General features: G+C 49.8%; 5 protein-coding genes; 3 read left to right on the top strand and 2 right to left on the bottom strand.

The window, feature by feature from the left end:
- Nucleotides 1-609: 609 nt before the first annotated feature.
- On the bottom strand, nucleotides 610-1,384 carry RCC_01283 (uncharacterized protein; the record flags this gene model as incomplete). XM_023766552.1 has 2 exons in its annotated part: nucleotides 610-735; nucleotides 812-1,384. The coding sequence occupies 2 exons, from the start codon at nucleotides 1,382-1,384 to the stop codon at nucleotides 610-612; spliced, it is 699 nt and encodes a 232-aa protein (XP_023622320.1).
- Nucleotides 1,385-2,975: 1,591 nt separating this feature from the next.
- Nucleotides 2,976-3,967, bottom strand: RCC_01284 (uncharacterized protein; the record flags this gene model as incomplete). XM_023766553.1 has 2 exons in its annotated part: nucleotides 2,976-3,793; nucleotides 3,850-3,967. 2 exons carry the CDS (start codon nucleotides 3,965-3,967, stop codon nucleotides 2,976-2,978), a joined length of 936 nt encoding a protein of 311 aa, XP_023622321.1.
- A 5,383-nt stretch (nucleotides 3,968-9,350) lies between these two features.
- Nucleotides 9,351-9,631, top strand: RCC_12190 (uncharacterized protein; the record flags this gene model as incomplete). XM_023766554.1 has 3 exons in its annotated part: nucleotides 9,351-9,394; nucleotides 9,447-9,507; nucleotides 9,560-9,631. 3 exons carry the CDS (start codon nucleotides 9,351-9,353, stop codon nucleotides 9,629-9,631), a joined length of 177 nt encoding a protein of 58 aa, XP_023622322.1.
- A 1,354-nt stretch (nucleotides 9,632-10,985) lies between these two features.
- RCC_01286 (uncharacterized protein) lies at nucleotides 10,986-11,753 on the top strand (the record flags this gene model as incomplete). The annotated part of the gene is made up of 1 exon (XM_023766555.1): nucleotides 10,986-11,753. The coding sequence occupies one exon, from the start codon at nucleotides 10,986-10,988 to the stop codon at nucleotides 11,751-11,753; it is 768 nt and encodes a 255-aa protein (XP_023622323.1).
- Nucleotides 11,754-13,133: 1,380 nt separating this feature from the next.
- Nucleotides 13,134-14,264, top strand: RCC_01287 (uncharacterized protein; the record flags this gene model as incomplete). XM_023766556.1 has 4 exons in its annotated part: nucleotides 13,134-13,403; nucleotides 13,502-13,897; nucleotides 13,953-13,982; nucleotides 14,100-14,264. 4 exons carry the CDS (start codon nucleotides 13,134-13,136, stop codon nucleotides 14,262-14,264), a joined length of 861 nt encoding a protein of 286 aa, XP_023622324.1.
- Nucleotides 14,265-14,351: the final 87 nt, after the last annotated feature.

The raw sequence follows: 14,351 nt of genomic DNA on the forward strand, positions 1-14,351 counted from the left end.
GAGCACTTTGAAGGAGTGGGAACGTTTCATCTCTGGCGTTGAAGCCAGCTATTATAAACTGCAACGATCCAAAGAACGTTTCAATGAGCGGTTACATTTAACGAACACTCGGACTGAGAAAAGAGGATAAGGCATGCACAGATAAGGAAAGCTAGGAGCTTCTATGAAATACTCTGGTCATCATAGCTATTCAGTTTGAGGGTTTTCTAACAGATCGAAAGGCTTAATAGTCCCATCGCACTGTTATTGAGATTTCTCTCTCGGCATTGTCTCCGCGGTTGAAGGTAATGGAGACCTCTCCATGAGTCCTTATCATTAGAATCGCCCGCTGGACTACGGGGTGACCTTGTGAAGGAGCTCGCCTTTTTGGAGAAAGCCACATTGACAGCTCTGTCGTCTGTCGACTAGGAAGTCATAGCAGTATGTCGGTAGTTCTACGGGGACTTATTCTACCTACTACTTGTTCAATGAGAAGGAATGATAAGCTCGAAGCGATGCCTGAAAAATTTTCATTTCTACGGAAATGGGATATATCGATKCGAGGCTTGATGAGGCAGAGGTCATAGCGCTCGACGTAACTCAGACAGGGAACACAAAGGATGGTGCTGTCTATGWGTTTTTGAATATCACGTCCCACCTCGCCCTCGAAGGCTTCGTTCTCTCCTTGAGATCCTCCTCGATCTCCTGCGCGACATCCTGCGCGATCGTACGAGTTGACACCGTTTCCATCATCAGCTATGAGAGAACAAAGTCAGTGAGAACCAACCTTCCCGGTCATCATGGAAAAGACCAAAAGAAGAGCTTTACTTACCACAGCATTCGGATCATCCTCATCGAAATCCTGCCCTCCCTTCACAGCAACAGTCTTCTCTTCCCACATAACCCCATCCCCAGCGCGTACCATGAAGTTGAGTAGGATCATCACATGGGGCAATTTCCACCTTCGAATCTTGGCGGGAGACCAACACATTCGAGGTCCGAAATCCAATTCGTGGCGCAGGTAGCCGGCGCTGACATGTTCCTCACCTCTCAGGCCAACTGCGTATGAAAGTGTAAATTTGACAGTCTTAAGAAGGGAACGATGCGCGGGATCGAGGCCGTCTACCCAGAACTTGAAATTATTCGTCTCAATGCCGCCTTCCCACGTGGGTTCAAGTGGTGCTTCCACGTCGAAGGCGACGCCTCCGTAGAATTTCGGGGCGAATTCGGCGCGCAGGTTCTGGGACAGGTGGAGTGCGAGGGGGGGTTTGTAGGAGCCGTTGATGGTGGCGGTGTTGGCTTGAAGTGGCATCGATAGCAAAGAGTCGAGGATCATGTCTTGGAGTTCCTGGGCGAGGTATTGGATCCGAGAGTCGAGAGTCTTGAAGTCAATTTTGAGAGCCATGATCGCTGGGTGGAAGTGGGTGATTGACTGTATGATGAGATGAAATGAGCGATCTTGGCGGTGACTCGACTCAAGTTGAGGCTTTCGATTGACTGAATGTGGCGCGCGGATGCGTGTCGACTCGTGTTGTCAGATAGCAGCCGGGTAGATGTTGATTAGGAAGCAGAAACGTGCAACGCAGAGAAGCGTTCGATTGGTGGTCGATTGAGAAGCCTTGCGGTTGTTGTCTGTTGTTTTGAAGCGCTCAATTAGTGGTGTTGAGAAGACTTGTGATTGTTGTCTGTTGTTTCGATGACGAGGATCGAAGCTTGAAGCTTAAGTTGTCGAGACAAAAACTCTGGAAAGCACGGGCCTTGGCGTCACATGCCGACACGCTAACGAGGACCCTTGTATCTTATGCGTCCCTACATTTTGCTTGAATACCATAAGCTAGGAGGTAGACAGGTCGTGAACATAATACAATCCTATAGTTAGCTAGACCACGGAGGCGAAGCCCTTTTCTCTTAGCTCGGCAACGATAGCTTCCAGGGCCTTGCTTTACGATTTGTACGTAAGCTACTAATATGGAGTGGTTTCCGTTAGCGAAGGTAATAGTTATGGAAAGAGACTTGATATGATAGATAAAGAGCTAGAGAAGGCTGACGCCTAGAACTATCAACAATCTATTTGCATTCGAACCTCTGTCGCGGAGATTGTGTGCAACAAAGCAAGGTCGATGTCGTTTAACAAACAAATGCCAAACAGGTCGGACTATTAGCATGCTACAGTAGGAATTTGAAAAGAAATGTATCTACCACTCATAGACAAGTCGGACTCGCCGCCATCACAAAATCGTATAGAAAATTCATATGCAGCCAGTACAAGCATCCCCGCCCTTCACATCAATCAACGACCGTTTGCTTCATCTCTGCGCTGGCTATTCTGATCATGGGCCGTCTCTGAATAATCAGAAAGATCGATCGATTGCGTTGACGCCCAGTGAAATCCTCGCGGCATATCGCTCAAGTCAAAAGCCCTTTCTTCTCTCCATTGTTCGCAGATCTGGCGCCTGCCAGTCCGACTCTTCATCAAATCGTCGTCTTGATGAACCGCGCTTTCAAACAAGTGGAGCAGGAAGTTTGTCTTGCTTGTCCACCCGGTACCATGCTTTGGGCACTGCTGAAGCTTGCAAACCCATATCCATCTACGGGAGCGTGGAAGAGAAGCATTGTCCGTGTCTGTGTCGGAGTCTTGTAGATATTCGTCGAACTTCTAAGCAGCGATGCTCCTGGTAACGAAGCTATCTGCGGTCACTTGGATTGAGTGATCTAGCAATGCCGTTTTCGTCTTTGGATAACAAGGCTGCTGACCCATACACGCTTTCCGGCCAAGGCAGTTAAGAGAGTCCGCTGAAGGTCTCCTCCTCGATGTCATCGGATCCACCAGCGGAAAGTTCCACGTTTCTGTAACCCCGCTGGCCTTGCTATCCTTCCTGTCGGAGGAAGCAGCACGGAATCGAAAGCCGTCAAAGAGCTTGAGATTGATTGATTGGCAAGGTAATTGGATTTGTTGCTTGTGTCATTCGCTGCTCACATACATTCTTCATTTCAAATCAATAAAAAGGTCGAGCGCCGCCCGTCAAGTTCCAGTTGGCACTGATATTGATCTTGAACAGATTATTCTGCTCAATAGCGTCCTGGTTCTGCAGCAGCTGGTCCATGCCAACAGTGAAATCAACAAATCTACCGCTCATAAAGTCTAGTTTCCCAGTGCTCAGAAAGACGCAACTATTGCCTGGAAGTGTGATGTCGTCGTTCAACATAGGTCGGATGATCTTCGATGCCTTGACTGCCCATGCAGCATTCTCGGTATTTTCCATGTCAGTGAGCAGTCGAGTAAGAATTCCACCGGGATGGACGGCAAACACGCGGATGCCGTCTGCGTGCATTTCCTCGTGTAGCAACTCGRCCAGGTGGGCAACCCCTAACTTTCCCACGGAATAGCTGGACGCATCTTGGTGTTTTCCAAGTATGATCGATGAAGAAGCAAAGATAACATGGCCCTGTTTCTTTTCTCGCATCAGCGGTAAGACATAATGTGCGAACAGGTAAGTGCCATTGAGGTGGACTTCCAGTCCCTTCCACCAACGTTCCGGGTCACTCTCAACAATGGATTGTTGTGGTGGACTGACACCTGCAATGCAACATAGCACGTCGATGTTGCCTCCGGCCCAAGCTGCTGCATCCGCAACGAAACTAGAGACAGCGGTATCGTCGGACGCATTCAACGCTCTGCTGAATATTTTGATGTCTTGTGATATGGATTCGACCAAGATTTCGGTCTCTTTAAGCTCCGCATCTTCCAGCGCGCATAAGATGAGGCTGGAAACGGAAGCTGCCGCAAAAGCTATCGCGGTCGCCTGTCCAATACCTGTTATATCGCTCAATCATCGGAATCCCAAGATGGGATGTTCATTGGATACTTACCACGGCCGGCTCCGGTTATAAGAACCACTTTACCCTTGGCGGCATTTTGCAGCTTCGTAGATGGGTTAATAGTGTCGTAGAGGCCGTGGACCTTGCCAAGTTTGATGTCGGTCGCCATCTCGTCGCTGTTAGCCAGAAGTGAGTAGGATATTCAACAGAGCTATTTATGGCTTCAGCTGCCACTGGTATCCGAATACTCTTGAACTTCCACTAATGTCTTGGTATTCACTTCGGGGACAGGGTTCCAGTTCGAACCTAGCTTCGGGTAGCGGGTGGTAGGTAGCAAGCGCCCAGCTGCCGGTCGGCTATGAACTATTTCCGATGACAATAGCACAATTTCCACATCGACTATGTGGAAAACTTGACAGTTGGGTTTAATATGTCTCGTCGCCCATCAGCACTGTTGCCATTTCTGTTTTGTCTGCGATTCTTCTCTCACGCATTTGCAACATGACTATCCTATCATCAATCCCTCTATCCTCTTGGCACACTCTTTCTCCTACGCAACTTGTAGCCTCCATTCTCCTCGGCCTGCTGCTTCTTCGAATACTATCGAATCGTTTCAAGAACGGCCTTTCCTCGATCCCTGGACCAGCTTTCGCGAAATATACTCGGCTCTGGAAATTGTATGATGCGTGGGCTGGCGAGACTCATCTTGTCGCCATCCACTTGCACCGAAAGTATGGAGACGTTGTCCGTACTGGACCTAAACACGTAATATTCGCTCATCCTGCGGCCATAGCAGATATCTATGGTTTAACATCGACATTCCTGAAGGTCGGTTGCCGAATATCATGTTCCCCGTCGCTGATCTAATCCGCCATTGAAACAGACTGAGTTTTACAGCGTTCAAAAGTCCTTGGTAGACAATGAGGCTGTGGACAGCCTGTTCTCGGCACGAGACCCCGTGTACCATCGTAATATGAAGAAAACTGTAGCCAACGCATACAGCATGACTTCTGTGCTCGAGATGGAGGATCGCATTGATTCATGTATCACGCTACTACTGAGCCAGCTGCGAGATAGAACTGAGAAGAAAGAAACCGTGGATCTAGGACAGTGGATGCAGTTTTTTTGCCTTTGATGCGACGGGCGAGATATCCTTTTCAAAGAAGCTTGGGTTCCTCCGTGAAGGAAGAGACTTGGACGGAGTTTTGGCATCCATCATTGGGCAGTTGTCGTACGGAAACATTATTGGACAAATCCCGGAGCTCAACCATCTACTTTTCGGGAATCGATACTTCCGCATGCTCTTCCCTCAGATCGAACAGCGGAACCACGTCCTACAGTTCACGATGCGCGCTATCGAAACCCGACTGGCAGCATCATCTAGCACCACTACCGCGACGGAAAAATGTTCTTCCGGTGTCGGACAGCCAAAAGCAAAGGGGCAAGATATGCTGGCGCGCTGGTTGACAATCCACCGGGAAGATCCAAATAAAATGTCCAAAAGTGATCTTTTGGTGCATCTTTCCACGAATGTGTTCGCCGGCTCCGACACCCAGTCCATCTCTCTAAGATCTGTATTCGATAACCTGATGCGCAATCCCGTCAAGCTTGGAAAGGCTCGTCAAGAAATTGACGATGCAGACGCCGCGGGGAAGTCTCAGCGACCACATAACATACCGAGAAGTGACCACTCACTTGCCATACCTTTGTGCTTGCATCAAGGAAGGAATGCGCCTTCATCCATCTGTTGGGCAGTGCCTCGAAAGACACGTTCCCCCCAGGTGGCGCTACCATCTGCGGAAGATTCTATCCCGAAGGAACCGTGGTCGGTGTCAACGCCTGGGCATCGCAGCGGCACCCCGACTTTTTCCAAGACCCAGATGCCTTCATCCCCGAGCGCTGGCTCGAGAGCTCCGAATCCCAGCTGAAAAACATGGAGCGAGCCCTCTTCTACTTTTGGCGGGGGGTCAAGGACATGTATTGGGAAGAACTTGGCGCTTCTAGCCATGCACAAGTCCGTGGCTCATCTCCTTCGAGAGTACGAGATGAAGCTGCACAACCCGGACAAGCCCTTGTACAGTGTATGTAAAGGTGTTGTAGTCCAATCGGGWCTTTTGGTAGACTTGGAGGAGCGGAAGTTCAGCGCAAAGTCCTGAATCTGGATAGGTATGTGTCGCTTGATCTTTTGAAGGGGTGGAATCAACTCCACAGAATGTAATCTGCAATCACACCCGGTATCTGCGAGTCGTAGTACGTGAATAATGTGCGCATTCCTGTCCACCACTCTGGTTCAAAGAGCCTTACTACCCTCGTCTCCCAATAACTCGTATTTTCAAAGTCATCTACGCTAGTGTCAATGCGAACAAGAGTCAAAAAGATAGTATCGTTGAAGAATTGATCTAAACAATGGAGTTCGAGCTACCTCATACTCTCATTCATAAACGAGGGTACAGGCAACCACGGAATGTTGTCAGAACCGATTCCATCGCTCGAGATACCATTCCCGAAGCTGGCATACTTTTGCTCTGGGWCTTTGAACGCCAGGTCATAATCTTCCCACCTAACGATCCTCGCAGCTTGAGCATAGTGCAGATATGTTCCTGGCCACGGCACCACGATTTTGCCGTTGGGAAACTTCCCTGTGAAGACGGTTCTTGATTAACACACAGAACAAACGTCAATTCATTTTGGCCATGTTTTATTTTGCTTACACCAGGATTTGCACTCGGCGCTGAAAACCATCTTGGGCATACGAGACTGTACCCATTTGTTGAGCTCGACTTGCGCGGACTCTTTGATACAGACCGATTTGAGGCCGTCGCACTGAAGACGGTCAATGACACGAATAATATAATCGCTTGCAATCTCGTATCCAGGAACTGCAGACCCGACGACGGGAAAGTTCGGCATCGAGAATCCTGTGCCGCCCATCAGTGGTTGAAAAGTCAGAGAGGTGGGAGAGATTCCGATTTCAATGCCCACCGGAAAAAATTGGGGAATCGTGCAACGGATACGCCCAGGTAGCTCTCTGTTAGAYCTGGGTTGCCAAAATTTTCGTTGAGAGCGTAACCCTCTCGTCCGATGATTGGGAATCGAGATCTGTACGTAGTATCAAAACCCGTAGCACAGACGATCACGTCAACTTCGTCCGAGCAAGCGTCTTGGGTAATAATTCCGTGCTCCACGAATCGGACAATGGAAGAAGTCTTCACCTCAACGTTCGGCTGCTGTAGAGCTTTCAGGTAGTGGTCACCGGGAGTGTAGCGCCTGCATCCAAGCTCGAACTCTGGAGTCATCAAGGCCAAGAGCTTCTTATCGGGCATCTGCTTCGCCATGTGTTCGAGCGTTGCTTGCCGAAGCATCGGGCGAAAACGAGACCCGTTGAACATTGCCCGGAACCCAGTGGCTAGTTTCACCTCAAGATCTTTGCGATACTCGTAATAGTATTGCGGGTCGTTGACGAAGCGCTCAATCATTTCGGGGGGATCTTTGGGTGGTAAAAAGTCAGTCATTCATCATGTTCGACTGTTAAGGGAATGATGCAAAAAAACAAACATTCGGACTGAACCTTTCCATCAGAGAAGAGGTGTGGGATCATCCACGTAGGCGTTCGCATGTAGTTGTACAATTTCTCGACAGCTGTAACCCACATGCGAGCGACATTAGTAAATCCTCTCAATCTGTCGAGCCTGGGAATGATTACTGACATGGTTGTATGGTTGCAACACATTGAACAGCGCTGGCACTATTGCCAATCACAGCAACTTTCTTTGCGGAAAGGTCAACCGATTCGTCCCAAGCAGCTGTGTGCATGAGCTTGCCCTTGAAAGTGTCGAGTCCCTCGATATCTGGCCATTTCCAATTGTTAAGGACTCCCCCACCATATACAAAAACATCACACTCCCTGCTGATGAGTTCAGGAGGCCCGGGGCTCGTAGTATCTTCGATAACTAAGATCCAAAGTGGCTGAGCTTTCCTGCCACTTTGCTTCAACAATCTTGTGGTTGAAGTGCATGTACTGACGCAATTCATGTTTGTCCGTGACATCCTCAAGATAAGTTCGAATCTCGGAAGATGGTGCAAAGAACTTGGACCAGCGAGGGTTAGGCTCCCACGAGTATTGATATGTGTGAGCGGGAATGTCACATGCACATCTGATCGTACTGTTTGTTATTCACTGCGGTGCATGGCAACAGTAGGACAATTAAACTTGCTCACCCTGGGTATCTATTCTCGTACCAAGTCCCGCCGAGGCCTGAATTCTTGTCATATAGGTCAAGCTCGACGTTGGTCAGCTTTGTTTGGACATCGTGTGCGAACTGGATGCCGGCCACCCTGACCACGTCAGCTCTGCATCAACATACACATTGTCTATACTCACCCGCATCCAACCATCACAATCCGTAATTTCTTGGGCACAAACGCTGTTCCTATCCCTTGACTCGCAGCATCGTCCACTTGGTCGTGCAAGAAGCTTGGTGTCTCCATAATGCCCATGAAGGAGGGAATATTGCTGTGATGGTTTCCAATTTAAGGTCGCGAATAGGAAGAATGCACAACTTGTAAAGTAGAATTGGAACTTCTGATGTATTGCATTGCATTCGCTCATGCAATATTACCTGGACACCCGCTATCCGATCAGCCATAGGATCCGGCTCCCGACAGCTCGGCTGGGCCGAAGCTGTTTAGCCTTATAAAACTTCCCGATTAGGACTTTTCAACTCGTGCGTCTCTTCTGTTGCCCGACAGAACACCCCCTTTTATCACACTTGCAACATGACTGCAGCACCGATAATCGATGTGTTTGGATCGTACCTCAACGTCGTCAACGGAGAGCTTCAAGCAACCCCTTTTTCTCGGAGCGGAATAAATCCCGCGACCGAGGAACAAAACCCTCCTGTACCAATTTCAAGACCGGAAGATGTAGACGCTGCCGTTTCGGCTGGTCAAGTGGCTTTCAAGCAGTGGGCCCACACTTCACGTGCCGAGCGCCGACAGCGGCTAGGGGAGTTCTCCGACGCATTGGAGCACCTGTCCGATCAGTTTTGCAGAACTCCTGACAAAAGAACAAGGAAAATCTGTAATAACCCCKGTGTCGTTTGATTTTCCTTTGTGCGTATCAGGCTGACCTATTCATTTGCAGATTCCGTTCAGTAAGGTCGAGATAGCCAGCGCTGTAGATTGGATGCGGGGCCTCGCCAAGTTAGAGCTGAAGGACCAGATCCTGGATGAAGATGATGAGAAACAGGTCATCATTCGATACGTTCCCCTTGGCGTTGTCGCAGCCATTGTCCCTTGGAATTTTCCCATACATCTTGCCTGTGGAAAGATTGCTCTCTCCATCTTGAGCGGCAATGTGGTGATTCTGAAGCCATCGCCCTTCACACCCTACTGCGGGCTCAAGCTTGTCGAGCTCGCGGCAAAGATCTTTCCGCCGGGWGTAGTGCAATGAATGTTTGAGTGGCGACGATGATCTGGGACCCTGGCTAACAGCGCACTCTGGCATCTCCAAGATTAGTTTTACTGGATCAACGCAAACAGGTAAAAGAGTCATGGCCAGTGCAAGTAAATCACTGAAAAGAGTAACGTTGGAACTGTAAGTTCTTCCATGGTGAAGATTTCGTTGAAAATGCTGACCCGCAAGACAGAGGCGGGATGGACCCAGCCATCGTTTGCCCGAGTGCTGACATGGAAGCAATAATTCCACAAGTTTGTGTTGAGTCTCAGCCATGGCCGTGAGATACGTCTGACAAAGCCACAGATTGCGACTATTGCTTTTCTGAATTCTGGACAGCTTTGTCTTGCAATTAAGCGAATTTATTTATGTTCATGAGGACATTTACGCCAAGTTCAGAGACGCCTTCGTCAAATTTGTTCAATCTTTGAAGGTGGGTAGCGGCGCGCGGACGAGACCGCCTTCATCGGACCTGTCCAGAACAAGATGCAGCTTGAGAAGGTCAGAGAATTCTTGGCCGAGTCGAAGAGCAAAGGTTTCAAGTGCTTTTTCGGCGATGACTTGGAGAGTTACAAGGGATATTTCATCAGTCCAACAGTTGTGGAGATGCCACCAAAAGGGGGCCAAGATTGGAACCGAGGAGCCATTCGGTAAGCAGAAACGGTCACCTGTTCGCATGATCCCAACGCTGATTTGTCTGCGATATCTACAGGACCAATAGTTCCTCTCTTTTCGTGGAAAACAGAAGAAGAGGTTGTAGACCGCGCCAACGATTCGCTTTATGGTCTCGGGGCTTCTGTCTGGGGTAGTGATCTCGGGCAAGCCAATCGAATTGCACAACAGCTGCAAGCTGGAAGCGTATGTATGGGTCAATGCACACTTTGCAATGAACCCATTCGCGTCCCTTACTGGCCATAAGCAGAGTGGAATGGGCTCAGAGAGCGGAGTCAGTGGCTTGCAATCATTCTGCAATGTCCAAACCTTGTACCTCAAGAAATCTAGGGCCCAGAAACTTTGATAATGTTTAGCATTGTACCACGCCGAAAGGTCGCTCTGTTCACATGAATTGTGTCGGCGTTCCGTCTAGCTCAAGCTTTGAGCTAGCTCAGGAAACCATCCCGACTAATAGGGACTGTTATAGCTGCGAGAATTTGGAAAGACCTTTGGTTGTGGCAAGATGCTGTAGAAGTACATCGAGTTTTCGAGTTTGTGAAAATTCAAATTGACTGACAACATTCCCAATCACCAGCCTCCATCACATTGCGACGTCCACCTATTTGTGTGCTTGTGGGAGAAGACAATTGTGCCATTTCCCACGCATGATTACATGAGAGTAATAAGGTGATGTCCGTCCAAACCCGACCCCTATTACCCTTGGAATATCGTTGAACATCCCTCACATCCGATCCGGAGCCGACTGTCAACCCCGGATAACGTGATCCAATTACAGGCTACCCTGCAAGGAACCCTTTTGAGGATCCATCACATCATGGCTCATCCGGTAATGCGAAAAGCTCGCAGGCCGAGATTTCGGGTAAAGGATGTCGTGATGCCCCTGTTTCCGAGCCATCGGGAATTCCATCCGGATCACAAGGGCGACTTCGAGCTATTCAAAGCGTCTGCAACACCCAGGCGTCGCAGTCTCCAAACCCAGGAAACAACACCCTGTCACAACCCGCGATATCGTACCCAGTTCCCTCCGAACCGCCTGGTTCGTTTCCAAGTCGCAAACATGGCGTCATCCGATTCCAAGCAATATGACCGGCTCTACATCGCCATGGTTTTACCACTCCACGCAGATGAGTCGATTGATGAACAAGGCCTTCGGAATCTCATCAGATACTTTCTGGAGAAGCAAAAGAGCACACCTCGGCTGGCTCTCATCGTCAACCCAGAAGCTGGGGAAGTATTCTACATGACTCCAGAAGAGCAACTTTTGGTTATGAAGATAACTTTGGAAGAAGTTAAAGGAGCTTTGCCAGTGTATACCGGCATCTTTGCCAACACGACAAAGGGACTTGTCGAGATGGCCCGGAAAGCTTCCGATCTCAAAGTCGATGGTCTCTTCCTGATGCCCCCAATCGGTGCCATGGACATCACCACATCTTGGGATCCTGTTCGGTACCCGGAAGTTTTTGCCGATAGCAGCATTGGTGCTGTCACAAAGGCCGTTCCTCACCTGCCAATTCTCATTCACCCCACTGCTGCTCCAACGGCTGCCTACGGCGTTGGTCTACCAGTCGAAGCAACGATGGCGATCTTGGAGAAGTATCCTCAAGTCGTTGGTTGGAAGATGGTGTACAACTATGAAGGCAACCGGAAGATCAGCCGGAGCATCCGATCGCTCGACCGCCATGTCGCCATCCTAGGAGCAACGGCAGTCCTCTTCCACGAAAACCTTGCCATGGGTCATTTTGACGGCACCGTCACCGGGTCCTTCAATTATGCTCTTGAGCCGATGGTAAAGCACATTGCCGCATGGGAAAGGGGGGGATATTGAGCTTGCTCGTAGAATCTGGTGGAAGGATGGTCTTGCGGAGCTTCACGAGTACATTTACCAAACCTTTGGTCGGCTTCATGTTCGATACAAGACTGCGTGTTGGCTTCGAGGCTTGATTGAATCGCCATTGATGCGGCAACCAATGCCGGCGCCACGGAAGGAAGAAGTGGAAAAGCTGTACCAGCTCTGCAGCAAGATGGACATGTCTTTGATACCCAAGGAGGTGGTTAATAGCTACACTGCTTCTCTGCTGGACTGATACCTACCCAAGGTTGCAAAATAATTGCACTGCTTCTCTACTAGACTAGGCACCATGTAAAGAACAAATTGGTTGAAGTGAGATTCCAAGTTGTGTGCCTCTGTAGATGTGTTTACCCCCTGTTCCTTCATCTTGCTATCTGTTTGGTTTCGTACAAGCCCTACAGCTTGCTTGCCTTTTCAGTTTCTCGTAATCGGTGGGCTATGCATAGATTATATAAGTACGTAGATTCTGGGAGCCTAGATCCTGTACGAAGTACATTAGTGCAACATCCGAGAGATTTACAGGAGTTTTGACCAAACCAACCGCCGCCATTCGGCAGCAACCCCATACCGTACAGAGTCTCGGCAAACTGCCAAGTGTGACGTTCCGCGACGTGGAGAAATGGTCTGGGAGGATACATAGGCTAGCAGTCTGCCTCCTTTTTATGCCCTCCTCCGTGGTCTAGGGTTAGGGTTTGGGTAGCACCCTCTTTTCACGTTTGTCGCAATATAGAACTTAGAAGATTAGGTCTTACTTGTATAGATACAAAGAAAATTCTAGTTTAATTTCAGCGAGATTTATGCCCTTTTAGGGGTGTGTTCCAAGCGCTAGCATGGGGAACAATGGAGACAAAATTGGAAGGGGTCAAGCTCGACTGACGTTCAGCGGCCGAGAGGGAGACAGCTAGCAGTCCACATTATTGTTCCCCTTATGCATGTGCATAGCTGGTGGATGCTGGCGTATGGATGGATTGTCCCGGTTCCCTTCGGAGAAACCCCGCAATTCGGCGGCGAAGGTACGGTAGCTATATAGGTATAGGTAAGGTAGGTAAGCCTGCACTTCCAAGTTCCATAATTGAGTGGACAGCGTTTTACAATACCTTATCTTCATTCGAGGCGCGATGCCCACCAAGCCCGTTAAGGAGAGCGATCGATCGTCGACGATGTCTTCGAGCGTGTGGCAACTGCGCCCGTCGCAAGGAGAGATGCTCCGGCCAGGTGCCATGCGCTCGCTGTCTACAGCGCCGTGTACCAGGGTCATGTCACGTGTCCTCGACCCATACCACTCCAAGCAGTCCTATCCTTACCCATAGGCGCCGTAAAAGTGGCAGCCAACAGAGCAGCAGCATCGACGCCACCATGGGCGGCGAAAGTAGTGAGCCTACAACACCTGAGGAGGTCCAACCCCAGGAAACAGTGGCGAGCCCACCACCCGACCTGGTACCCCCACCTTTCCCTGCCGCTTGCGCATGGTCCCCAACCCATCACACCGGGTCTCCGGATAGTTGGAACACGAAAGTCGCCAACGAGTCGCGCACGCGGACGAGTGCCGTTGGCGAGCTGATCTATCTGGGCGATAGCGCCGATTCGTCCCTACTGGAGGATATCCGAAGCCTTGCTCAGAATGTGGTTGGCGATTGCGATTTCGTCAACGATCGCCTGCAACATGACATGTCGGAACCCGCTCCCCAAGGGCCCGCGCAATGGACGACATATTTGATCAAAAGGGGACCCCCCCCAAGCCAAGTCTAGACGAGGCAAGAAACCTCATCCAGACCTTCCTCTGGGTCACCACAAGCTTCCTCGATCTCTTCGACGAAGTGGACCTGGAACGATCTCTTGAGCATTGGGCCACGGCACCAACAGGCCATGAGCAGCATCGTGATCAGGACACCATTTACTTCCTCATCTTCGCCATCGCTGCACAGGCGGATCCTACAGACAAGGATTCTCTTGCCGACAAGTACTTCGCGTACGGCCGCTATCTGGTAGCCTGCCACTACTCCGAGCAGCCAAGTACTACGGCCATTCAAGCCTACATGTTGATTGCAATGTACCTTCTCACCGCAGCTCGACGCGATGCCGCATTCATGTACACCGGCCTCGCGACCCGCGCCGCATATGTATTAGGACTTCACCGCGACGATATCGCACATTCATTTTYTCCCCATCGAACAGCGCATCGTCCGCCAGAGACTGTGGAAGGTGGTACGTGTTCTGGATGGTTACATCAGCACCAGTCTGGGGAGGAAACCAGCAAGCAGCCAGCTATGTGGTGCAGCAACCAATAATCATAGGTATTCCTCTTGCCATGCCTTGTGTCAGATCTTCCAGGAGATCTTGGACGACGTTTACTCCGAAAGACACGTTTCGAGCGACGTGTTGCGCAAAATCAGCAACCACCAGCGCGAATGGACGATTCGCTTGCGAGAGGGCTTGGAGCACGATGGAATTCAGCAGACGGACTTTGTCGGCGCCGGTGAACACTAAAGACTAAACCTAGGCCTATTAACTATTAAGTCGGGTTACTATTAGTCGATAATTTTATTATCTCGCTTATTCTTTATTAATTCTGCC

The sequence above is a fragment of the Ramularia collo-cygni genome (genome assembly GCF_900074925.1).
Source record: "Ramularia collo-cygni strain URUG2 genome assembly, contig: RCC_scaffold01, whole genome shotgun sequence".
NCBI lineage: Eukaryota > Fungi > Ascomycota > Dothideomycetes > Mycosphaerellales > Mycosphaerellaceae > Ramularia > Ramularia collo-cygni.